The sequence below is a fragment of the Perognathus longimembris genome, chromosome 3 (genome assembly GCF_023159225.1).
Source record: "Perognathus longimembris pacificus isolate PPM17 chromosome 3, ASM2315922v1, whole genome shotgun sequence".
NCBI lineage: Eukaryota > Metazoa > Chordata > Mammalia > Rodentia > Heteromyidae > Perognathus > Perognathus longimembris.
This window is the reverse complement of record NC_063163.1, coordinates 80,868,259-80,895,650: the sequence shown is the minus strand read 5'-3', so window position 1 is coordinate 80,895,650 and position 27,392 is coordinate 80,868,259. Positions and strand designations below refer to the sequence as shown.

At 41.3% G+C, this 27,392-nt stretch overlaps 1 protein-coding gene across 1 annotated transcript in view; it reads right to left on the bottom strand.

The window, feature by feature from the left end:
• Nucleotides 1-27,392, bottom strand: part of Sppl3 (signal peptide peptidase like 3) — a 78,438-nt gene that overhangs the window by 16,466 nt on the left and 34,580 nt on the right. Inside the window, exons 2-3 of the mRNA XM_048342827.1 lie at nucleotides 6,137-6,214; nucleotides 2,156-2,244 (exon numbers count right to left, since the gene is read on the bottom strand). Of these exons, the coding sequence (XP_048198784.1) occupies nucleotides 2,156-2,244; nucleotides 6,137-6,214 (167 nt within the window). The remainder of the gene's footprint in view (nucleotides 1-2,155; nucleotides 2,245-6,136; nucleotides 6,215-27,392) is intronic.

The following is a 27,392-nucleotide window of genomic DNA, read 5'->3' as shown; positions in this document are numbered from 1 at the left end:
TTTGAGCAATTTGATTGCCGTGTAAGAGCCTTCATTTATAGCTAATTTCCTTCTTTTGTTCCAGGCAGCCATGAATCTACTTTTTGTCTAGATACACCTGTTGTTTGGGGAAGTTCATATAAATGGATTCATATAATATGCAGTGTCTGGCTTCTTTCACTTAGCATAATACTTTGAGGCACATTTGCAGTGTAGTATGTGTCAGTATTTAGTTCTTTTTAATGCTCAATTCTATCCCATTGTATGGATAAACCATATAAATTTATTTTATGGGCCAATGGGTTGTGTCTATTTTTTAAACTATTCTAAATAAATCTGCTGAACATTTGATATGTAACACAGTTCTTTTTTTTTTTTGCCAGTCCTGGGGCTTGAACTCAGGCCTGAGCACTGTCCCTGGCTTCTTTTTGCTCAAGGCTAGCACACTGCCTTTTGAGCCATAGTGCCACTTCTGGCTTTTTCTATATATGTGGTGCTGAGGAATCGAACCCAGGGCTTCATGTATACAAGACAAGCACTCTGCCACTAGGCCATATTCCCAGCCCATACAGTTCTACTTAAAATGAAAACAAAACAAAAGCCAGGTATTCAGCTGGGCATCTTAACTACTCAGGAGGCTGAAGTGGGAGGATCACCGTCTAAGCCAGCCAGGGCAAAGAAGTGAGACTCTATTTGAAAAATAATGAAAGCAAAACAGGCTAGAATCATGATTCAAATGGTAGAGTGCTCGACTAGCAAAAAGCAGTTATCTTCAGGCATTAACTGTCAGGGGAGATCCTCATAGTGCTTAGTTTTACAAGTACTTCAATTAGCTTTCTTTAAGAGCCTCTGAATGGCTCAGTGCCAGTAGCTCAAACCTGTAATCCTGACAACGTGGGAGGCTAAGACTGAGAGGATTGTGGTTGCAGGCCAGTTCAGGCAGGAAAGTCCATAAAACTCCATCTCAACAGACAGAATCTGGACATGGTAGTACATGCTAGTCATCCCAGAAACTATAGGAAGCCTGATCTAGGTGAATCTCAGTTTAAGCATGTGCCTGGGCAAGAAGAGAGACTCCAACTTAAAAACAACCTGTTAATAAAAAGCTAAAGGCATGGCTCAGTTTAGCAAGCCTTGGCTTCAAACCCAAGTACTGCCTACCCTCCACTCCACCTGGCCCCCCTCCTGTCATTGAATGAACTTGTGGTCAACAAAAAATCACCTTCTTTTGTATTTATTTCCTGTGGTTTTACCCCTGATATCATCACTGTAACTGATTTTAGTACCCTGGATATTGTATATATGTGTATTGGAACTAGGGAAGGGAAAGGAAATACCAAAATCGAGAGACAAAGGATAAAAAGACAAACCAATGCAACAGCAATACTGACAGAACTATATGGTGTAAACCAACTGTACAACTCATGGGTGGAGAGGGAAATGGGGAGGGGGGAGGTGGGGGAAAATGAGGGAGGAGGTAACAAGTTGAATAAGAAATGTATTCATCACTGCCTTACGTATGAAACTGTAACCCCTCTGTACATCCCTTTGACAACAAAGAAATGAAAAAAATCATCAACCTCACAGAAGTCTGTCCATCTGTGTGTGTGTGTGTGTGTGTGTGTGTGTGTGTGTGTGTGTGTGTGTGTATGTATTTATCTAGTGGTGGTCTCTGGGGCTTGAACTTAGGGCCTAGGCACTGTCCCTGAGCTTTCTTTGCTCAAGGATAGTGCTCTACCACTTAAGCTACAGTTCTACTTTTTTTTTTTTTTTTGGAGTTTACTAGAGATAAAGAGTCTCACACAGACTTTCTTGCACTTCAAACTACAATCTGCAGACAGATCTCAGCCTCCTGAGCAGCTAGGATTATAGGTGTGAGCCACCAGCACTTCGCTTCATCCATGTTTTTAAATATAGTTATAAACTGGCATGAGAATCTATCTTATTCATCTTTGAGAAACAAAATCTCAGAAGCAAGATCTTAGACACGACTTTGGTATATGTAAGAAATCAGTGGTTCAGATCCAGAACATAAAAATGTAACGGATTTATAGAACTGAGATTAGATTTTATTGTTACACCAAACACAACCTCGAACCCAGTACCTTATTAACTGGAGTATGGAAAGAATCAAGTGCTGCTGAAGCAAGTTAACTGATGTAATAAAATTTCTTACTGTTATTGGTGCTGTTGCCATTGAAAGACCCAGAAGAATTGTTACTATCCTTCTCCTTATCTTGGTTTTCGAAGTCCATATTAAGAGACCTGTGGGGGAAAAATTTATAGGTAAGTTTTAGTTTTGCTTATGAAAGAAGTAGGTCAGAAAAGTAATAAAGAGAGTATTTTAAGCTGCTAACATTGGGAAAGAAAGAAGATCCCTTTTGAACTATGAAAGAGTTCTTATTGCCACATTAAAAAAATACCCTATAATATTTCTTCCTGTCTATCAGTTCAAGAGTTTTTCTGTCTGCAGATCAAAGAGTTCCAGCCTAGGTGGATCTTCCAGCTATACATCTGTGCACATCCATAATTACTTCCTGGAAGGCAGGGGTTGGGAATGTGGCTTAGTAGTGGAGTGCTTGCCTAGCATGCATGAAGCCCTGGGTTCGATTCCTCAGTATAACATAAGCAGAAAAGGCCAGAAGTGGCACTGTGGCGAAATGTGGTAGAATGCTAGCCTTGAACAAATGAAGCTCAGGGACAGTGCCCTAACCTTGAGTTCAAGGCCCCGGACTGAAAAAACAAAACCTGTAAGGAGGAATGTAGGTTGGGTCAAAGGACATGCACACAGAGCATTCTCCACAGTACACAACTGCTTCCAGAAAGGGTGTGCCAACTTAATCTTCAGCACTACTGGTGAGTACTGTTTTCTCTATACTCGATCAACTCTGATTCAACCAGCAACACAATCTCTTCTATATTCTAAATAGGTCTAGGGACTGCAAGGGTAATTAACAATGAGTAAAGCACCATTGGATTTCACACATGTGCATTTTACACTTAAAGGAGAGGGCTGGGAATGTGGCCTAGTGGTAGAATGCTTACCTAGCATGCATGAAGCCCTCGGTTCGATTCCTCAGCACCACATATACAGAAAAAGCCAGACATGGCACTGTGGCTCAAGAGGTAGAGTGCTAGCCTTGTGCATAAAGAAGCCAGGGACAGGGTTGGGGATATGGCCTAGTGGCAAGAGTACCTGCCTCATGTATATGAGCCCAGGGCCTCATGTATATGAGGTTCGATTCCCCAGCACCACATATACAGAAAATGGCCAGAAGTGGCGCTGTGGCTCAAGTGGCAGAGTGCTAGCCTTAAGCAAAAAGAAGCCAGGGACAGTGCTCAGGCCCTGAGTCCAAGCCCCAGGACTGGCAAAAAAAAAAAAAAAAAAAAAAAAAAGAAGCCAGGGACAGTGCTCAGGCCCTGAGTCCAAGCCCCACAACTAGCAAAACCAAACCAAACAAAAGAAAACATTCAATGGAGAAAGGAGACATAAGAAGGCCTCAAAGAAGTATGGTAAACTGTAGGCACTGTGAGTCTTTGATATATAATTCTTTACCTACTACTACTGTTCATTAAACAAGTTTCCATCCAAATTAGCTTATTTCATTTTTTTCTTTCTTTCTGAATCGCCTAAGCAAGTTCTTGGTTCATATTCTTCTTGCTATATATAGCCCAAGGTGGTTTCAAATTCAGGATCTTCCTGCCTCCTCAGTCTCTCAAATGCTGGGATTACAAGCATGAACCACCATGCCTAGCCTACTTGGCTCATTTTCTGCTGATGTATTACTAATTTCAAACAATTTAAATAATCCAAGCACCAAAACTGTCACCCTAGTTATGGTGAATGAGATTGGGACAATCAGTTCAGGCCAGTATGGACAGAAAAGTTACTCACACTACATACCTCAGCAGAAAGAAGCCTGGCATGGCTGTGCATATCTGTCATCCCAGCTATAATGGGAAGCCTAAAGTAGGCAAATTAAGGCACAGGTGCATGCCAAGGCAGGAAGCAAGAGAAAATCTATCTAAAAAATAAAGTCAAGAAAGGGCTAGAGGTATAGCTCAGTAGGAGAGCACCTGCTTAGCCAAGTGTGAGGTTCTCAGTTCAAACCCTGGTATTGCCCAAACAATTTAGAATATGCCATGAGTATTGGGGTTTTATTCAATTGGCAGCAGCATTCATGTGCAGACTGCTGCCATATTTATGTTATATCCTCTTTGCATGGTTTGTGAGTCTGTGCTCTTAACACCAAGCACAGTTCTAATTCACCTGAGCACCTTTTTTTTTTTCCTGTGAGACTTGAACTTGATGTCTAGCGCTTTTGCTCACTGGCTGGTACTCTACCACATGAGCCGTGCCTCCAGCCTCCAGACTTTTTTTTTAAATTTAAGAATACTGAAAGTGGGTTGGAAATATGGCCTAGTGGTAGAGAGCTTGCCTCGTATACATGAAGCCCTGGGTTCAATTCCTCAGCACCACATATATACAAAAAAGAGGTGGCGCTGTGGCTCAAGTGGTAGAGTACTAGCCTTGAGCAAAAAAAGCCAGGGACAGTGCTCAGGCCTTGAGTTCAAGCTCCAGCACTGGCAAAAAAGGAAAAAAAAAAAATATATATATATATATACTGAGGGCTGGGGATATGGCCTAGTGGCAAGAGTGCTTGTCTCGTATATATACTGAAAGTTTAAAATTAAAAAAAAAATTAGGGCTGGGAATATGGCCTAGTGGTAGAGTGCTTGTCTCGAACACATGAAGCCCTGGGTTCGATTTCTCTGCATCACATATATAGGAAAAAAGCCAGAAGTGGCTTGTGGCTCAAGTGGTAGAGTGCTAGCCTTGAGCAAAAAGAAGCCAGGGACAGTGCTCAGGCCCTGAATTCAAGCCCCAGGACTGGCAAAAAATAAAATAAAATTAAAGCTGGCTTCTAGCTGGGGGTGGGGGGGTGGGCGCAGAGAGAAGAGTGCTGGCCCTGGGGCATAAACCCAGGGCCTGGGTACAGTCTCTGAGCTTTTTTTGTCTAGCACTCTACCACTTAAGAAATAGGAAGAGAAAGGCAAAATAGGGCTGGGGATATGGCCTAGTGGCTAGAGTGCCTGCCTCGTATTCATGAGGCCCTGGGTTCAATTCCCCAGCACCACATATACAGAAAATGGCCAGAAGTGGCGCTGTGGCTCAAGTGGCAGAGTGCTAGCCTTGAGCAAAAAGAGGCCAGGGACAGTGCTCAGGCCCTGAGTCCAAGCCCCAAGACTGGCCAAAAAAAAAAAAAAAAAAACAAACAAAAAAAAGAAAGGAAAAATAATAATTGGAGATAAGAGTCTCACAGACTTTACTGCCCAGGGTTGGCTTTGAGCTGAGATCCTTAGATCTCAGCCTCCTGAGTAGCTAGGATTACAGGCATGAGCCACTGGCACCCGGCAAAAATAAAATTAATCTTAAGGATACCCCTTTTGTTGTTGTTATTCTAATATTGGAGTAAGCACAGTGAAGGAGAGATTTCACTAAGGTCAGGGTAAATACAAGATTGAATTTAGCTTTTGAATTTTAGCTTTTGAATTTGAGTCAGAGGAAAAAAAGTAATTCTTATTTTTAAATTTTGAATTAACTTTCCATTTACCTTTTTGGGGGGTTGGTTGTAGGGCTTGAACACAGAGCCTAGGGACTGTTCCTGAGCTTTTCTGCTCAAGAGTAGCACCCTACCATCTACTTCTGGTTTCTGGTAGTTAATTGGAGATATGAGTATCACAGACATTCCTGGCTTTGAACCATGATACTCAGATCTCAGCCTCCTGAGTAGCAAGGGTTGCTGGAACCTGGCTCCATTTATTTATTTATTTATTTTGGGTCCCCTTAGAGACTCTAGAATTACTGTCAGGAGCTCTCTCTATAACATTCCCAGTGATGGGTGTTATTAGGGGAGTCATTATTTTCAGACTAGAATTTTAGGCAATTAGCTTTTCCATGTTTGTACTAATAAGCAAAACCATGATGAGATTACCAGCAGCCAATTCAAGAACAATACTAGAACAATCCTGCCGTAACTGAAATCCTGCCAACGTCCCATTTCTCTTTACAGAATACGAAGTTCTGGTGCCACTATTTTCAGAGCAGTGCTTCCTCCATCTGCAACAGAACTCAATCCTCTTGGAGAACCCTTACCTGAAACTACCATAGACGATAAGGAGGATGGATATCAGGAATGTAGACACTTGACTGGAATCCACCAGGGAATAGGCCCTAGAGAAATGAGAGGAAATGAGTTAAGCACAAGCAGCAAGTTACATAACTAAAATAAGGTTTGCTGGCTTAGCATAAGGTCAAATGAAAAGGTTCATAGTGTACACTTATAGCATCTTATAAAAGAACCCAAAGTATCAATTTTTTTTTTTACAAAATCTATTCCACTGACAAAATGTCTTTGTGATTGAGCATGTATCTGTTTACACCAGAATCACCAATCATAATTTTCACTGGTTTTACTCAGAAATAAGGTAAAGAATAGATCTCTCTCATGAATTCCACTTCTAGTTTTCCTGCCACTGATGACCTCCACATGGGTCCTTACCGATGGTTCTTCATAACCAGCAGGTCTAAAGTGAGTCATCATTCTTCCTCCCAAGATACTCGGCCCATTCCTGAGGGGGAGGGAATGAATTCTTTAATATCCTCGTTCCCCATTAGGTATAGTCTTTTCTTTTTTTGTGTCAGTCCTTGAGCTTGAACTCAGGGCCTAGGTGCTGTCCTCAAACCTCTTTTGCTCAAGGCTAGTATTTTACCACTTGAGCCACAGCTTTACTTCTGGCTTCTTGTGGTAAGCTGGAGATTAGAGTCTCCTAGACTTTGCTACCAGGGCTGGCTTTGAACCACCATCCTCAGATCTGACTCCTGAGTCGCTAGGATTACAAGATATGTGCCTATAAGCACACAGCTCTTTTTAAAAATAATAACTTGTTATTATAAAAGTGTTGTACAGGGCTGGGAATGTGGTATGGTGGTAGAGTGCTTGCCTAGCACGCATGTGGCCCTGGGTTCGATTCCTTGGTACCACATAAACAAAAAATTAATAAAACAAGTAATTTTTTTAAGGTGTTGTACAGAGGGGTTCCCATTTCATAAGTCAGGTAATAAGTACATTTCTTTTTTGCACAATGTTGCCCTTTTCTTCCCTTCCCCCAGTTTCTCCTCCAGTCTTTGCCCATAAGTTACATAGTTCATTTTCCACACAGTGTCTAATGAGTAGACTCTGTCCATTCTTGACACCTATTTCTCTTATTTTCCACACATTGCCCTCAGCCAATCCCATAATTTCCATGTCCTCAACTCCTCCACTTCTCCTTCCTTAAATACTTGCTATGGCTTCACTCTTAGAAATCTTGTTTTCAAGAAGTCATCCTTCACACTTTCCATTCTTTTTTTTTGGTCAGGATTGATTATAGGACCTGGGTTCTGTCCCTGAGCTCTTTGTGCTCATGGCTAGTGCTCTACTACTTTGAGCCACAGCGCCATTTCCAGTTTCCTGATAGTTAACTGGAGATAAGAGTGTCACAGAAATTTCCTGCCCCAGATGGCTTTAAATCATGAACTTCAGATCTCAAACTCCTGAGTAGCTAGGACTTTACAAAGGTAAGCCACCAGTGCCTGGCATACCCAACAATCTTATTTCACAGCCTCTCTTTAACTTATATTTCAGATTCTATCAAACCAACAAAACTGTGTTGTTCCTCATGCCCTCTTGCTTAGTTATCTGGATAATGTCTAGTTAATGTCTCTGGATAGACATTAATGATAAGAACTATTTTCTGAAATAAAGGAATTTATTTATTTATGCCAGTCCTGGGATTTGGACTCAGGGCCTAAGCACTGTCCCTGACTCCTTTTTTTTGCTCAAGGCTAGCACTCTATTTCTTGAGCCACAGCACCATTGCTGGCTTTTTCTGCTAAGGAACAGAACCCAGGGTTTTGTGCTTGTTAGGTAAGCACTCTATAATACTAAGCCATATTCCCAGCCCAAGGAATTCTTATTAAAGTACAAAAAGAAACAAAACATACATTTACGACATGCCAAAATTTACGTAAATTTATGTAAATATACATTTACAACGAGCCAAATGTACTTTAAACAGACTTGAAGACTTTGACAAGTGCTACATGCATATAGGTCATCAGGTGTTGAAGCCCATATTTTTTATATGGTTATTACAAAAACTATCAATTTTTAAATTATGTTTTCCTCAAAACTTTACCTCAATAGAAAAAGTAAAAAAGCTGTCAGAAATTCCTTTCGTATCTAAAACTATATTCTACATCCTCAAAAATTTTAAACCATACTGGATTTTAGTTAATTTTCTACAGTCAAATATCCATTTCTAGCTGCAATGCCAGCAAGTGCTATAACACACATCATACTAAAACCAAGTCACACTGAGACACAGAAAGCACTGTTCTGTAATGTGTTCTAGGTGTCCATCTTCCAAGTATACAATGAAAGCATTCTATTTCATTCATCAAGCCAAATAACTACTAGTCTAACCCTGCACAGACACTGCCTTGGACAAGCACTTCTCAAACTTTTTGGCTGTGGGAACATTTATGCTCTTAAAATTGAGGCCCTTTATGAGTGTCTGTACATAAGAGAGGAAGTTTGTAGAATTTATTATATCCGAAAAGTTAAAAACGAATTCTCTAATGTTTTGACGAGGCGTTTTTTTTTTTTTTTTTGGTCAGTCATGGACACTGTTCCTGGGCCCTTTTGCTCAAGGCTAGCACTCAACTACTTTGAGCCATGGCTCCACTTCTGTTTTTTGGTTAATTGGAGGTAAGGTCTCATGAGGACTCTTCTGCCTGGGCTGGCTTTGAACCACAATTCTCAGATCTCAGCTTCCTGAGTAGCTAGGATTACAGGTGTGAGCCACTTGCACCTGGCTTGGCAAGTTTTTTTAATGGCTCAAATTCTATATTCCATTTAGTGCCATATCTAGGTGGTGAACTCACACAGGAAAACAAACAAAAAACTTATTTAACTCAGATGGACAGCAGAAAAGAGAAGTATTTTAGCAACCTTTAAAAATACTTCATTAAAAGCTGGGCACTGGTGGTTCACGTTGCGGTTCAAAGCCAGCCTGAGCAGGAAAGTCCAGAAGACTCTTATCTCCACTTAACCAAATATGAACAATGATAAGCTGTTTGGTGACATTTTCCTCAAAGACAACAGAACATATGATGGTAGCTCAAAACACCTTAAGTAAAACCTCTGATGTTTGATGTCTGCACAATGACACAAATGCGTAACACCACACTTCTCACAACACCTATCTGTTCCTAAGCAATGCATGCCTGTATTTTAGGCCTTACAGGTGTCTTATCAAGTAAAACACAATAAATTAATCATTTACATTCAAGGTACAAAAAGTAAATAAAGAAGACACCTAAGAAGTTACAGTCTGGTAAGAACACCTCACACAGGGTGGCAGGAAGTGGTGCTATTAATAGACAGATAATATGCTATAGGAAATGCTATGGGTTGCCACAGACCAGGACTTGGCAAAATATGGCCTACTGCTACCCCAACAGACACGGTCACTTTCACTCCTTTATATACCATCTGTGGCTACTGTAACATTTCACCAGCTGAGCTGAATATATGTGACAAGACTATATGGCTCACAAAGTCACAAACCGTTATTTGGACACTGCTCTATTATTCCCTGCACAGGGTCCCTTGGTCAACAGAGTCAGAGAATGCTAAGGTACAAGCCACCCCTTCTCCCCAGGGATGCAGCTTTATAATGTAGGCTGGACAGTCTAGTGAGGAGAGTCATATCCTAGGGCTAGATGATATTACCTGAGGAAGGGGCCACTCTTTTCTTCACAAAGGTGGTTCTTGTGAGCCTTGAGCCCCCTGGGCTCATCTCCTACTTTATGTAGAGGTAATTATGTGGAGAACATCAACAGCCCTCAACATCTCAGAGTAAAGCTATGAAGATGGGGTGGGCTTTTCAAGTATCCCCTTCGTTAGTATAAAACATTTTCTTAGAAAACATTTCTGATTTCTCCATTAGTACCAAATACTTTATGAAAATAACTAATTTTTTAAAACAGCACCATATGTGAACAGCTATGTTTTATCAAGACTAACATAATGAAAAAAATCCTAGTGGAAGCTAGGGCTTCCATATGGCCTAGTGGTAAAGTGCTCGCCTCGTATACATGAAGCCCTGTGTTCAATCCCTCAGCACCACATATATAGTAGAAAAAGCCGGAAATGGCGCTGTGGCTCAAGTGGTAGAGTGTTATCCTTGAGCAAAAAGAAGCCAGGGACAGTGCTCATGCCCTGAGTTCAAGCCCCAGGACTGGCCAAAAAAAAAAAAAATCCTTCCATCAAAGATACTGCTGATGGGCTGGGAATGTGGCTTAATGGTAGAGTGTTTGCCTAGCATGCATGAAGCCCTGGGTTCGATTCCCCTGTACCATATACACAGAAAAAGCCAGAAGTGGTGCTGTGGCTCAAGTGGTAGAGTGCTAGCCTTGAGCAAAAGAAGCTCAGGGATAGTGTCCAGGCACTGAGTCAAGCCCCAGGAACGGCCAAAAAAAGAAAAAAAAGAAAAAAGATACTGTTGATTAGGCAAGTTCATATGAAAGAAAGGTATTAGTTAGTCTCCACATCAGTAAAGATGAAATAGAGTCACTGTTTTCAGATATATTTTATAGCCTACTAAAAGAATGAATTTATAGGTCAGTAAAACAGAAAGAGGTCTCCACATGAAACATTCCTATGGCAATATACTTAAACTTTTTCCTATGAAAGACTCTCTTAGTCCTCAGGTCACAGTTTCAGAAGCATGCACATTTTGTCATGATTTGAGAATACATCAGCAACATAACTGACTTCTGTTCGTTCAGACACTGAAGCCAGATATTAATGGAAACAGACCTATTTATAAGGCATGGGGGAAATTAGCAATTGGTTCTTTCAGACAAAGTAGGTAAGTATAAGCAGGAATAAAATGGTTTATTATTTACAGAAAAAATGCAGCTGTGTGTGTGACACACACACACACACACACACACACACACACACACACACACACACACACACACGGGACTGAACCTGCCAGCAAAGCACTTTACCAATTTGCCAATTAAGTCATGTACTCAACCTATAATGCAGCTTTTGGATCACTATCCAAGACTGCTTTAGAACTGATTAAATACATTTTCTGAAAAACTTACAAAAAGGCTGGGAATGTGGCCTAGTGGTAGAATGCTTGCTTAGCATGCATGAAGCTCTGGGTTTGATTCCTCAGCACCACATAAACAGAAAAAGCTGCAAGTGGCACTGTGGCTCAAGAGGTAGAGTGCTAGTCTTGAGCAAAAAGAAGCCAGGGATGGTGCTCAGACCCTGAGTTCAAGCCCCAGGACTGGCAAAAAGAAACTTACAGGGCTGGGGATATGGCCTAGTGGCAAGAGTGCTTGCCTCGTATACATGAGCCCCTGGGTTCAATTCCCCAGCACCACATATACAGAAAATGGCCAGAAGAAGCGCTGTGGCTCAAGTGGCAGAGTGTTAGCCTTGAGCAAAAAGAAGCCAGGGACAGTGCTCAGGCCCTGAGCCCAGGTCCCAGGACTGGCCAAAAACAAACAAACAAACAAACAAACAAAAAACTTACAAAAATATGCCTATAATCCTAGCTATTCAGGAGGATGAGATCCGAGGATCACTGTTGGAAGCTAGCCCAAGAAGGAAAGTATGAGACTCTTATCTCTAATTAACCACCAAAAAGTTGGAAGTGGGGCTGTGGTTCAAAGTCGTACAGTGCTAGCCTTGAGCAAAAAAGGCTTAGGGATAGTGCCCAGGCCTGAGTTCAAGCCCCAGTACTAGTACCAAATACACACACACACATTTATGAAAATTTAGCAAGGTACTGGTGGCTCATGCCTATAATCTTAGCTACTCAAGAGGCTGAGATTGGAGGACTGTAGTTTAAAATTAGCAAAGTCTGTGAGACTCTTATCTCCAAATAACCAGCAAAAGGCAGAAGTAAAGGCGTGGCTCCAGAAGCAGGGAATCAGCTGGGAGTGAAAGGCTGAGCAAGTATGAGAGGCCCTGAATTCAAGCCCCAGGACTGGCACCAAAAACAAAACAAAACAAGATAACACTCCACATACAACAATAACAATTACCACATAAAACTTACAAAAATTTGTTATGTGAGAGTGACTCATGACTGTAACCCTAGCTATTTGGGAGGCAGAAAAGTTCAAGAGATCCCTTTCTCAACCAAAAGCCAGGTGTGCAACTGTTATTCCAGCTATATGGAATGCTGAAATCAGAAAGACTACAGATCTGGGCCAGCCCAGGCAGAAAAAACTGTAAGACGTCTCAGTCACAGTGGCAAGTGAAAATTAGAATTGCAGTCCAGACATGCATTTGGAGAAGTGAGATCCTATCTCAAAGACAAGTTAAAAAAGGGCTGGAGGCATGACTCAGTGATAGAACGCCTGCCTAGCAAGCACAAAGCCTTTAGGTCCAACCCTAGTTGAAGGAAAGAGGGGGATAGGGAGAGAGAGGAGAAGGAACGGGGAGAGGGGAGAAAAAGGGGGAGTGCATAAAAGAGATAGAGACTGCTGTAAACATTTGTGTTAATATGCTGATCATAAAATGTAATAGAGTCTGGGCATATGCTCCCAAAAAACTTAGAATAAGGACTCAAACACAGTTTGTACACTAATTTTCACAGTAGTAGTATTCACAAGAGCTCACGGTAAAAGCAGCCCACATGCCCACTTATGGATGAATGTATAAACACAGGTGGTATAAATACAAGTGGCTATTATTCAGACTTAAAAAGGAAAGAAATTCCTACACATATGCTATACACAATAAGTGAATTTTGAAAATGATGCTAAATGAAATGAACTAGATACAAAAGGATAGATATTGTGTATTTCACTTAAAGGACTGAGAACAGACAAATTCATAGGAACAGAAAGAACAGGAAGAAGGAGAATGGGGAGCTATTGTTAGATGTGTACAGCTTCAATTTGGGATGATGAAAAGGATCTGGAAATGGATAGCAATGATAGGTATAGCAAGCACTAATCAATGCACTTAATGCCGCTTACAAATGATTAATAATTTTAAAATGGACACATTTTTTTTATCAGAATAAAAACTATAAAGCTGGGCTGGGAATGTGGCTTAGTGGTAGAGTGCTTGTCTAGCATGCATGAAGCCCTGGGTTCCATTCCTCAGTACCACATAAACAGAAAAGGTCAGAATTGGTGCTGTGGCTCAAGTGGTAGAGTGCTAGTCTTGAGCAATGAAGCGCAGGGACAGTGCCCAGGCCCTGAGCTGAAAGGGAGCCCAGCACAGGTGGCTCATGCCTGTAATCCTAGCCACTCAGAAGAGGCTGAGATCTGAGGATGTAAGTTCAAAGCCAGTCCAGGCAAGGAAGTCTTTGAGACTCTTATCTCCAATAAACTACTTAGAAAAAGCCAGAGGTGGCACAGTAGCTCAAGTGGTAGAGCTGCTAAGCCTTGAGCAAATGAAGCTCAGGGACAGCACCTAAAAACAACAAAAAGAAAACCTTAAAGGGATTAAAAAACATTGCAATGAAAAGCTGTGGTCTAACTCATTTTTGCCATAATAATCTCACTAAAAGAGTAAGGATTCCCTGCAACTCAATGCTGGAAGTAGTTTTAGAAATGATTCTAGATGCAGTCTGGAAAGTGTCCATACAATCCCAATAGCTTACAAAAGCCAATCCCATGGTTGACCTTCAGATACTTTCTGGGAACTCAAGTCTCATCAATCTCATTCATTCTGTGGATAAGTGGAAAGAAGCCAAAGTATTTAAGTCCCAGTGCTTCCACAATGTTTATCACGATAAACAAAGTTGAAAAGAAGTATCTCCTGAATCCCAGAATAAGGGGAATTTCTATGACAGACTGAATTTCAGCAAGGTTATCTAATGCCCTTGATCCCTGCCTGCAAATACTGTTGTCACTACAAATTTACACTAAAAACCTAGCTATCTCCGGCATCTTGTAGTATCTAATGTCTGATACGCCAGATAAAGATAAAGATTCAGTATCACCCTCCAAGAACTGTATAGTCAAGTTACCAGTGGCTCAGGCAGTTACTCCTAAGCTGCTCAGGAGGCTGAGACCTAAGAATCTCAGCTAGAATCCAGCCAGGGCAGGAAAGTCTGTAAGAATCTTATCTTCAATTAACCAATGAACAGCCCAAAGTCAAGCTGTAGCTCAAGTGGTACAACACTAGCCTTGAGCAAAAAAGCTCAAGGACAGTGCTCAGGCCGAGAGTTCAAGCCCCAGGACTGGTGTGTTTGAGCGCACACAGACAGAGTTTAATGGGCAGACTGTAATATGGAGGTCAGATCTGGCCAGTGCCATCACTGGCTGTTGAGGCGTGTCAGATTGACTCCATCTCAGATTAGTTAAAGAGCAGAAGCCGACTCCATGTTCACTAAGATCTCCCCAGCCTATCCAGGGAAGTTCCCCTTGGCTGTGATAAGATTGTGTAAACTGCTTGACCACCTGAGTAGTGGAATGTTTAAGGTTAAACCTGTGCCCTCCCATGAGTAGGCGTATCTGCTTGCATCATGTGAGCCCTGCCAAATCCGTGCGCAAGTCTAACTAAAATGATAGGTTGGTTCCAACAGTTACTATGAGACAGATTGTAACTCCATTGGCCACCTGCATGTGACCTGGCATGCTCTGTAAGTGTTGTAACCTCATTGGCCACCTGCGTGTGGCAGGTTTGACCATGTGGTGTTTGCCTTTATAACCTGAACCCCAAGTGTGGCCCAGGGTGTGCGGTCCCAGCTCCGGAGTCTGGGCTGTGGCCCTGGCCAGCCAGCCTGCTCCGGTCAGTATACTTTTTGCTTTCCCAATAAATCCATCTTTTTACTTGAGACTGTTTCTGAGTAGTGAACTCTTGGAGGGATGGGGGACCCCCGCAACCTTGGACCCTATTACATTGTGGTCCCCTCCCTTGGGCAGACCCCATTACAAAGAGGAGATGTAAATAAGCTAGCAAATTAAGCCATGTCACCCAACGGGTATGGGGGTTCATACTGGAGGCCTATGTGACTGTGGCTTAGTGGGGTATCACAGCAGTCCAGTAGAGCTCAACAGACAGAGGGAAGATTAGTGATAACAGAGACAAAGAGTAAACAAGACCATGCACCCATACAGGTGAGGGAGGAGGAAGGGAGTCAGTGAATGAAAAGAGCCAGCTCATAAAGGGAATTTAGATTAAATTTGGTATCTTTGCTGGTGTCTCAACCCGGCTTCTGCCCTCAAAACACCATACAAGTTGCTTTTCCCAAGATCACTAACAGTCTTATTGTTGCTTAGTCTACTATATATCCTTCCATCAGCATCCTACTTAATGCCCTACTTGTGGTTCCTGATAGAATTAACCAGGTCCTTCTGAGACTATCTCATCCCAGTGTCCACAGTTCTAGATCTCTTCCCCTCTCTCTGGCTGCTCATCTTGACAGGTCTCCTGCTCATTTAGGCTCTATTGTAGGTTCCCTTTACCTCTGTACTCAACACCTTGTCTTTAGATAGTCCTGTCCATTCTTGTGTCTTCAGCTACCATCTATATACGCTGATAATTGCTCTTTTAAGTAATAACACTTTTATTGAGGACTGTGTCAAGTACTGTAGTATGTTTTACATTATTATCCCCATTTTTAAAAACGAAGAAAATGAAATAGTGAGATGGACTGTCTTATGCCTTTTACTAGTCACTGCGTGTTTTGTGTAATTCACTACTATAAAGAAACGTAAAAGGATGACATGGAAAACTATTACAGGAAAAAGCAAGTTGAAAATCTGTACACCACACAATACTACTTGCCAATCTAAAGAAAACAGTTTTCTTAAATATTCCAAAGTGCCAACATTAAACCCAGTTTGTTGGTGCCAGCCTGTAATGGCAGCACTCTAAAAGCTGAGATAGAACTGTTGGGACAAGACCCTGTTTCAAAATATGAACCTGGAGCCCTAATATTGTTTTATACATATTTGGATTTTTTTTTTTTTTGGCCAGACCTGGGGCTTGAACTCAGGGCCTGAGCACTATCCCTGGCCTCTTCTTGCTCAAGGCTAGCACTCTACCACTTGAGCCACAACACCACTTCTGGCCTTTGCTATATATGTGGTACTGAGGAATCGAACCTAGGGCAACAAGGGAAGCACATTTGCCACTAGGCCATATTCCCAGCCCCTATTTGGACTTTAATTTAAAGGCACTTAATCAGATCTTCTTAGAGCCTGATTGAACATGAAATGCTGCTCACAAGTAGGCATTACTCTCCTGGTGGTAGGCACTGCCTTTCACACAGAAAACAGCAACAAACTTATCTCATTCTTGACAAGGCAGCTTAACATTTATGGTAACAGCCACCATTAACACATTTCTAGAAATACTGTGAAAGCTCGACTACAGATGGAATGAAAAGCACTGAAGAGTGAAAAACACCCCTTAGCCCTCTTCCATAACATGTTTTTCACTACATAATATACACCTGAAGCCTATGGGATAGTTATTCTATTTGGTTACAGATGGAATCTTTATTAGACTTAAGCTTAAAGGCCAGTGTGATCCAGAACAATTTTCACAAACTTTCATTTTTAATAAATTTTTGGTGGTCATGGGGCTTGAACTCAGGGCCTCCACTGTCCTTGAGCTTTTGTCTACCACTTTGGGCCACAGTGCCACTTCCAGTTTTCTGGTGGTTAACTGGAGATGAGTCTCATGGACTTCCCTGCACAGGCTGGCTTTGAACCTCAATCCTCAGGTCTCAGCCTCCTGAGTAGCTAGGATTAATAAATGTGAGCCACTAGCGCCTGGGCACAAAATTTTAACTTATTAAGTCCAAAATAATGCAGTTTTGTTGAAGAAATAAAAAAAATATAATCAAGCCAGTTAATATAAAGTCTGAAAAAATGACTGTACCACAGTGAAAAGTGGAGACAAAACCAGTCCCCATTCAGCAAACTGAATTTGTGGTAGAACAGGCCTGACGTAGTTGGGCAAAATATTTGGTGTGTGTTATAAACTCTTAAATGGCACCTGAGAGCACCATAAGAGAGTTTGTTCTGGAAGAGGGAAAAGCAGAATCCCAGAAGTAAACTCATAGTAGCTTCTGTTAGTAAGTGGGTTAGAGTTTGTTGTAGAGGTGTTTGTTTTGTGCTGTTCCCAAGTCTTGAACTTATGGCTAGGCTGCTGCTGTCCTTGAGCTTTTCTGCTCAAAACTTGACCCACAGCTCCACTTAGTCCATGTCGATGTCCAGCTTTTTGGTGATTTATAATTTCAGATAAGAGTCTCATGGACTTTGCCACCCTGACTGGTGATCCTCTAAATCTTAGCCTCCTGAGTAGCTAGCATGACCCATCAGTGCCTAGCTTTTCTTGAGTTTTAACCTCATCTGTGTTTTTTTTTTTTTTTTTTTTTTTTTTTGCCAGTCTTGGGGGCTTGAACTTAGGGCCTGGGCACTGTCCCTGAGCTTCTTTTGCTCAAGGTTAGCATTCTACCACTTGAGCCACAGAGCCACTTCCGGCCTTTTCTGTTCATGTGGTACTGAGGAACTAAACCTAGGGCTTCATGCATGCTAGGCAAGCACTGTACCACTGAGCCACATTCCCAGCCCAAGTTTCAACCTCATCTGAAAACACTACTTTTCTTCAAGTATTGGCATAAAATCCTAAGTGATACAGTATTTTAAAAAAATTAATCAGGTAGAAATAGTGTAGGCAGAAGAAACAGAAGAGACTAGAATCAAAGGAGATCAACTAGGACTCTCACAACAATCTAGGTATTAGGCGGTAAAGCCTAGATTACAAATTTGTAAGAGATGATATATCTACAAGCCATTTTGAAATAATAGGACCTGGTGACACAGTGAACAGGGAATGAAGGAGGAATAAAATTTAACAGCAGAGTGAAAGGCCACGTAAAGGAACATATTTAATAGTAGGAGAATAAATAGCATGGTGCTCTGGAGTCAAGAGAAATAGAAGTATTTAGAGAAGGGAAGAGTAATGATATAACCAAAGAGAAAGAGATAGAACTGTGAGCAAAATTCTAAAGAAAATATGGCTAGCTTAACGAATGCTTTTGATTTTTCTTTTGTTGTGCTGGTCCTAGGGCTTGAACTTAGGGCCAGGGCACTTTTCTTTAGAGCTTTTTTGCTCAATGCTGACGCTCTACTACTTGAGGCACAGCTCCACTTTAGGCTTTTTGGTAGTTAATTGGAGATAAGAGCCATATGGATTTTCCTGCCCAGGCTGGCTTCCAACCGCAATCCTCCAATCTCAGGCTCCTGAGTAGCTAGTATTACAGTCACTGGCACCTGGAGATACTTTTATGAAATAATATGCTTGGCAATAAAAAGATACAAATCACTGAGGCATACTATCTGAATGAATCTCAAATGTGTTATGCTAAATAAAAGAAGGCTGATTGGACAGACTCAAACACAATCCTATTTATGTGATATTCTGGGAAAAGAAAAATGTAAGTAGCTGTAAGTCATAAAAAATGTATACTATGTCTTTCCCTAGGCATCCACACCTCTGATCAAGATTAATTTATAAGTTAAGTATAATTTATAAATATAGTAAAGTATTAAATATAATAGTTAATAATATGCAACATACTAAAATCTCTGTGAGCTTGTTATAGTGCAAGAGATGATCAGAATTCAGCCAAACTGAGACCACGGTGCAAACCAGGAGACTCATCCCCAGGATCAAAGCAGTTCCACCCTAAGGCCTTGAGCTCATCCTGCTTTGTGTTGGAACTATAGGTTTACACCACCATAACCAGAAAACTTCAGGGTTTCTAAATAAACATTACAAAATAAACTCCATGACAAAATACAAAGTAAATCCGTGACATGAATACATTATTCGCACACATATAATCTCAAAATTATTACTCAAAATGTCCCTAAATAAGTGACAAGTTTATTCTTTTCCTGTTGTGTTTTTCCTGTGTGCAAAGGGGAAGAAGGTATCGCTGAAATGCATCTACCTCTCTGAAGGGCGTATAAAACTGCACAGAGTTGATATCCTTATCCTGAGTAATGACCCTATGGGAGCTGGCCACGGCTAACACACTGCCTGTGTGGTTCCACTGGATGCTGACCACGTTCATGCCCTTATCAATCAAAACGGGGTCTAGTCAAAATGAAGAAAGGAAAAAAAAGCTAAGCTAACAATAACATAATTAGCCTACGGAACTGTATAAGCCTAAGGACAATGTTTTTTGTATTTTTAATTCTCCAATTAAAAGGAAGATGACTTAAAAAAAAAAAAAAGAATTCAGCCAAAGAAGTTTAGGACCTAATCCTTGACCTACTCTATTGCTGATCACATAACAAAATAGTAGACCAAAATTTTAAGAGAAAATGGTCTCTTGGTTTAAATTCCTCAGCTAGAAAGTATCACCTCTCTTAAAAATCTGTTCTGTGGTGACACTGTCCAAAAAGAAATGTACTTATTACCTGACTTATGTAAATGCAACCCCTCTATACATCACCTTTATAATAATAAAAAAATTAAAATGGGGCTGGGAATATGGCCTAGTGGTAGAGTGCTTGCCTCATATACATGAAGCCCTGGGTTCGATTCTTCAGCACCACATTCTAGAAAAAGCCAGAAGTGGTGCTGTGGCTCCAGTGGTAGAGTGCTAGCCCTGAGCAAAAAGAAGCCAGGGACAGTGCTCAGGCCCTGAGCTCAAGACCCAGGACTAGCAAAAAATAAAATAAAAGTCTCTTCCTTAAGTTGAAAATCAATATCCCCATTCCTTACCTAAAACACTTGCTGCAAAGGAGGGGAAGCTGTGTAGTCTCTCAAACTTACTATTATGAAAATCTGGAACCATGTGCACTTAGTCCTTGCTCTATTTTTTTTTTTTTTTTTTTTTGCCAGTCCTGGGCCTTGGACTCAGGGCCTGAGCACTGTCCCTGGCTTCTTTTTGCTCAAGGCTAGCACTCTACCACTTGAGCCACAGCGCCACTTCTGGCCATTTTCTATATATGTGGTGCTGAGGAATCGAACCCAGGGCTTCATGTATACCAGGCAAGCACTCTTGCCACTAGGCCATATTCCCAGCCCCTAGTCCTTGCTCTTTTGTTTTTGGTTTTGGTTTTTTTTGGCCAGTCCTGGGGCTTGGACTCAGGGCCTGACCACTGTCCCTGGCTTCTTTTTGCTCAAGGCTAGCACTCTGCCACTGTTGGGATCCGGCCCCTAGGCCTGCCGCCCCTCCCCCAAGCCCTGGGGGAATGCGGAAGCAAGCTGCCCTCTCTGGGTCCGCCCTTGCACCCAGCCCCCAACCCAGCCTAGCCAGTCCGGCGCCTACCAACCCCGCCCTGGCTCGGTGCTCTCGAGTGGGTCAGGTGATACCTTTCAGCCTATCGGAATCCTGGCCAACCCCCTTCCCTCGGAATCATCTCCCGTTGTCCTTGTCTCAATAAAGTTAGTTCTAAGAAGCTAACCCCGAGGCATGTGTATGTCTGACTTCGTCTATTGGTAAGGAGGCGGGCACACATTCTCCGCCAGGCCCCGTGCACGGCAGGTCGGTGCTGACTCCCCCGCTTCACCCTAGCTTATCTGCGGGTCGGGTGACTAGGGGAGAGGGCCCGAAAGGGAGTGTGGAAAGAAGAAGTAAGTACCTGAGCAGGGAGAGGTTAACGAGCCCAACATGCCACTTGAGCCACAGCGCCACTTCTGGCCATTTTCTGTATATGTGGTGCTGGGGAATCGAACCCAGGGCCTCAAGTATAAGAGGCAGGCACTCTTGCCACTAGGCCATATCCCCAGCCCTAGTCCTTGCTCTTTTAAGAGCATAAGAAACAGCCAGTCTGGGAAAATGAAGGAGAGGTGAACCATTCCTCACATCTTAACAGCTACTTCAAACAACCATTTGTTCTGCAAATACCACAGGCCCACTGGGAATCTTTAGAGTTGGTTGATAACTCAACTCTGGCAACTTGCCTTTCAACAGAACTGTTTTATGTGAAACTGGCATTAGCAACAGAAAACTATGTGACCTATCACATTCTACTTTATTCTAGAGTGTACTTTATAACTGGCAGCGTTTTCTTTTTTTTCTTTTTGGTCAATCATGGGGCTTGAACTAGAGCTCTACCACTTTGAGCCACAGCCCCACTTCTGGTTTTCTGGTAGTTAATTGGAGTCAGTAAGAGTCTAATGGACTTTCCTGCCTGGGCTGACTTCAAACAGTGATCCTCAGATCTCAGCCTCCTGAGTAATTGTAACTGGGATTACATTGCCCACCCGGCATTTTTAAAAAATAGTACTAAATTTATATTTACATCAGGTCTTTTTTGGGTAAAATACATAATGGTTAAATCTGAGTTCTTTCTAAGTCCAAATACGTACTTGTTACATTTAAAAAATAAAAGATTTTTTAATCTTTTTTTTTTCCTGTGTAACTATTGATAGTGAGAATCATATACTCGCACCTCTCTTGTATATGCAGTAATTCTGTAGAAATGAGATCCTTGTAAGTCAGCAGATAATTTCAACTATCATTAATTTGTTATACAATCCACCTGTTTAACATTTGCCAAATACTCATTATATAGCCACGATATAACAACCTCTTGTTTTGTAAGTGGTTAAAATAAAATAACAAAAACTATAATATGGCAGCTATTAGGAGCTTTCTTGCTTCCTCCTATTCTCTCCTTCCTTCTAGTAGCAGAATCCTTATTTTTATTTTTTGAGGGAGTAAGGAACACTGTAGATGAATCCAGGGCCTCATGCTTGCTAGGCAAGTGCTCCAGCACCTTTACTCTGGCTCCCCTACATTGCCAACTTTTTCCTGAAGCAGATGCAGAACTAAGTGCTAACAATACCAAGGTGGCACAGAGTGTGGTACAGGACTATATCAAATCTCCTTAAATTCAAGTGTGCCCTTTTTCTTCCTTCTTTTTGTAGGGAACATAAAAATGTTGGACTAAACTCAACAAACATCTGACCTGTTGTGATTTGCGTATGAAGTGTTCTGCAAAAGATTTGATGTTTTGAAGGCTTAGCCCACAGACTGTGGTCCAACTTAATGAGTGGACTGATCCATTGATAAGATTATGATTTGCTGGCATTATTGAGAGGTTGTAAATGAGGGGCCCAGTCAACCTAATGCTCTTGAAGGGTCTATCTTATCTGTGCTTCTTCTGTCTCTCCACTTCCTGCTGCCATAAGGTGAGCAGCCTTCTCTCTCCATGTTCTTCTACCATGTTTCTGCCTCACCATAAACCTAAAATCAGAGGGCAGCCCACCATGGACTTCTGAAACTGTGGGCCAAAATAATTCTCAATTCTCTTAAGCTGACATAGTCATAGCAATGACAATTAATAGCATGTGACTCAAGAGGGAATATATTAATAATGGTAAATTAGCCAGGCACTGGAGGCACATGCCTCTAGTCCTAGTTACTAAGGAGGCTGAGATCTAATGATCATGGTTCAAAGCCAGCTGGGGCAGGAAAGTCCATGAGACTCTTATCTCCAATTAATTACCAAAAGCCAGAAATGGAGCTATGGCTCAAATGGTAGAATGCTAGCCTTGAGCAAAAACAGCTCCAAGAGACCACCCAATCCCTGAGTTTAAGCTCCAGGACCAACAAAAGAAAAAGAGAGAGACAGAGACAGAGAGAGGAGAAAGGAAAAGAAGAAAAGGGAAAGGGAGAGGGAAAGGAAAGGAGAATCGAAGATTAGCAGGCTAGGAGCCTAGAATCTTATAGACAATAAAGCCTACCTATGTGCCTATTTCATGCCACTATTTATATGAAAATGAAACTACCTTAAGTCATTATTAGCCCCCCTACACCTTTTTTTTGGGGGGGGGGGTCAGCCATAGGGATTGATCAGGGGCTGAGTACTATCCCTGATTTTTTGCTCAAGGCTAGTGTTCTACCACTTCCAGCTAGTGTCACTTCTGGTTTTCTGGTGGTTAATCAGAGAAAAGTCTCACAGATTTTCCTGCCCAAGCTGGCTTCAAACTGTCACCCTTAGATCTTAGCCTCCTTAGTAGATAGGATTATATAGGTGTGAGCCACCAACACCCAGCTCCAACCTATTTTATGCTACACAAAATTATACCTAATTCTAACATATATGGCCTGTAACAGTATTCATGTATCCTATGGAATCTTATTTTTTCAACTCCCTTCCTTTAGGGAAAGCTCCATCATTAAATCAGTAGAAAAACACTGTTCTCGCTATTAAGACACGGTTTGCTCAAAATTTACAAAAAAAAAAAAATCATGCAATCATTGGAAATTTTGAAAAGGACAAAAATAAACTTACAATTCCTTCTGGGCACACTGTACACAGTATTCAGAAATGTTTTTTAGGTCACCAAGATGTTTCTAAAGGGAATTTTAAGTGTTTCATGCTTGCCCATGGTTTCTAGTTTCTAGATTTAAAATATTTATAAAACCTACTGTAGGGAAAGAATTGGGAGATAACAGTTGATAATTTAAGATTCAACCACAGCAAGATTCCAATCTTAAAAAACTCTAGTAATGTTAAGAATCACTTAATGGGTCATGCTTACAATCCTAGTTCCAGCCTAGCAAACATGAGGACCTGAGTTCAAGCCTCAGTATCAATCAATCAATCAATCAAACAAGCTAAGCAATTTAACAAATACCTTCAGTCACTGAGATTAGAGGAGTTGAATATAGTATTTCTCTCAAAAAAGCAGTGATAACTAAAATAGCATTTATTAGTTTGGTTTGAGCATTATTAATGGTATAAATCAGATTAAAATGTGTCTAATTATATGCCTCCATCATCTTATTATTATTATTATTATTATTATTTAGCCAGTCCTGGGGCTTGAACTCAGGGCCTGGATGTTGTCCCTGAGCTTCTCTTGCTCAAGGCTAGCCTCTATCACTTGAGCCACAGTGCCACTTCTGGCTTTCTCTGAGTAGTTTTTTATTGGAGATAAGAGTCTCATGGACTTTTCTGCCTTGACTAATATCGAACTGTGAACCTCAGATCTCAGCCTTCTGAATAGCCAGGATTACAGGCGTGATTCACTATGCCAGGCAATTTCACTTTCTGCCTCAGTACAGTACAATCCATCTATGCTAAGTTTCCTGACAGCTAGAACAACCAGCACACATTTCAGACTCCAGCTATTTTTGTTGTTTTGTGTCCCATGCTGGGGCTTAAATAAGACTAGGGTGCTGTCCCTCAGCTTTTTTGCTCACAGCTAGCACTCTATTACTTAAGCTACTGCTCCACTTTTAGCTTTTTTGGTGCCCAATGGGAGATAAGAGTCTCACAAACCTTCCTGCCCTGGCTAGCTTCAACCCTTGATCCTCAGCTTTCAGCCTCCTGAATAGCTAGGATTACAGGTGTGAGCCACCAGTGCCCTACTCCTCCAGCTCTTCTTTGAGAAAGGGTCTTGATAACTTTTTTCTGCTCAGGCTGGTCTCAAACCAAGATTCCAACTATCTCAGCCTCAAGTAGCTAAGATGGCAAGTGTGAACCACAGGTGTCCAGCCTAGTTTCATACACAATAAATAGTACAATTTATCCCAACAATAATGCATATGGCTAAGCCATATCATTCCCAATTCTTTATTCCCTTCCTTATTAGAAGTCTGAAGCACTGTTCACTACTGGGTGAACTTGCAATGCCCTCTGCGGTGGAGAAGTCCTAGGCTTGGCCACATGGCTGACTTGGGCAAGTAAAACGAGACCCAAATATCAGTATACCAGCTCCAAGCAAAAGGCTCCAGAGACACTGTTTCTCCTCACCCCTGTGGTTCTCCTGTGATTCAATATGAGAAGAATGTGTGGCCATGTGCCCAGGACACCACTGCTTCTTAACCTAAGCTCCAGAATAAGAACTTATGAAACAGACTTCAAACCTGGCAGAAGTTTAAAGCCCAATGTGGTCTAGCTTGAGATCAGAGGAACTGCACCAACCTGCAGACTCTAAAGTGAAAATAATTATTGGTTATAATTTACTGAGATTTTGAGGTTGTCTATTATACAGTATAAAAAAAAAGAGCTATAAAGAAAAACTACCAAACTCAGTATTTCATAATGTACATATGGTATGTAGAAAGCCATTTAATATATGTATTCTTCTTACTGATGTCCCAAGGAGAATGTTTCAGCCTCCTTAAATACTCCTCTGCCTTCTTACTTGTTAGAATTAGCTGGAAGAGGCAAGTAGAAATGCTGCTTCACACAAAATCCAGATTGCACTAAAAACCCAAACCTTTTATAAATCAAGCAAAAGACTGTCAATGAACAAAAATAAAACATTCTTAAAGATATAAATAAAACATTCTTAAGTGTGACAGGCATGTCTTTAATGTTAAAACTCAGACTCGAAGACCATAAATATAGCACATTCTTATTGACAGAAACAAAACAAAATGCGCATAATGCAAAAATTCTGGCTTTACCCTTATTTTTACACTAGCAACTGATTTAACTTTGAGGCAAGCAAATGCTTTTATTTTCTTTCTCCTAGCTGAACAAAAGTATGTGGAATGTAACATTTCAATTAGCAAACATCTTTAACAAAGGTATAAAAAAGACTTTGCCAAAGTAAGTACTTAGGGATAAAAAGGTATAGATACATAAAGGATCCTCAAGAAAGGCTAAGGAAAAGGAAGGATTTCCTGAAGGAAATTGCTAGGTTACCAGATGGACTCAGTGCAATGAAAACATTTAGTTTTTCCTAGTTAGTTTATTACAGGAGAAGTGTCATTGTCTCTGCTCTAGCTTATCTTAATACTGATTAAAGATGAGCACATACCCGGTACAATGTGATTCTGAGACTTCTAAGATATTAGGTAACTGTACTCAATGGAGCAGATATCAGTTCTTGCCTAAAATTGAATTACTGTGTCTTTTCAGTTACTGTACTAGACAAGCTTCATTAATGCTTACGCCCTGAGGCTTTTGTTTTGTTATTTGCATGTAAATATTCAATTGACAAAAATTATCAGAGTAATCAAAGTGCAAATGTGAAATGAGAATTAGTGCTACTACCAATGCATACAGCCCAGGAGTTTGGCACACCCAAGTGGTAGGTCTATTAACTCATCTTAAATACGTTTTTTAGAGATACTGGGGTTTTGAACTTGAAGCCTTGTGCTTGCTAAGTTGGCACTCAATTGGTGAGCCTTACTACCAGCCCTATTTTTAAGATAGGATCTTGGGCTGTGAATGTGGCTTAGTAGTAGAGCACTTGCCTAGCATAAAGCCCTGGGTTTGATTCCTCAGTACCACATAAACAGAAAAGGCCAGAAGTGGTGCTGTGGCTCAAGCAGTGTAGTGTTAGCCTTGAGCAAAAGAAGCTCAGGGCCAAGCCCCAGGACTGGCAAAAAAAAAAAAAAAAAAAAAAGATAGGATCTTGCTTCCTGTCCAATGAGTACCTAGGAGAGATCTACCTATGTTAGGCTTCCAGTAGCTGGGATAATGGGTATACTCAACCTCCTCTCTTCACTGAAAAGGGATTTCATCAACTTTTTTCTGTTCAAGCTGGCTCTGAACCAAGATTCCAGCATTCTCTGCCTCCCAAGTTGCTCTCAGCCATTGTTTCTTTAAATAGCCAGAGGTGGGAAAAAACACATTAAAACCCCTAGGTCTGCCAGGCACCAGTGGCTCATGCCTGTAATTCTAGCTGAGTCAGGAGGCTGGGATCTGAGGATCATGGTTCAAAGACAGCTTGAGGAGGAAAGTCCATGAGACTCTAAGCTCCAATTAACCACAAGAAAATCGGAAGTGGTGCTTTGGCTTGAGCTGAAAAATTCAGGGACAATTCCCAGGCTGAGTTCAAGCCCCACGACCAACAACAACCAAACAAAAACAAAAACAAAACCTAGCTCTGTGACTAAATGATATTTTCAGTGTGTAGTCCCAACACATTCTAGTCACTGGACTAGGCAACAGTTATGTTATTTAAGAAACAGTGGCAGACTGTAAAGTAATGTAGTCATTCTGGTAAACAGTCTGGCAGTTCCTCAAAATGTTAAACAGAATTATCATGACCCAGCAATTCTACTCCCAGATAAAACCAAGAGAATTGAAAACATGCACATTTGTGTACACACCATATGCATGTATGCACACAGAAATTTGAAATACACTAACTTATAGCCTAGAGTAGTAGCATGAGTCTTCCTTAGTACTTTCCCAGGAATCAAACTACAAGACTGACTTCTGCTGAGCTGGGCACTGTGGTTCACTCCTCTAACCCTAACTACTTGGGAAGCTGAGAATGGGAGGACCATCATTTGAGGTGAAACCAGGCATAAAGTTCAGGTCAGCCAACAAGAATCTGGGTGCAGTAGTATGTGTCTGTAATGGCAGGTAA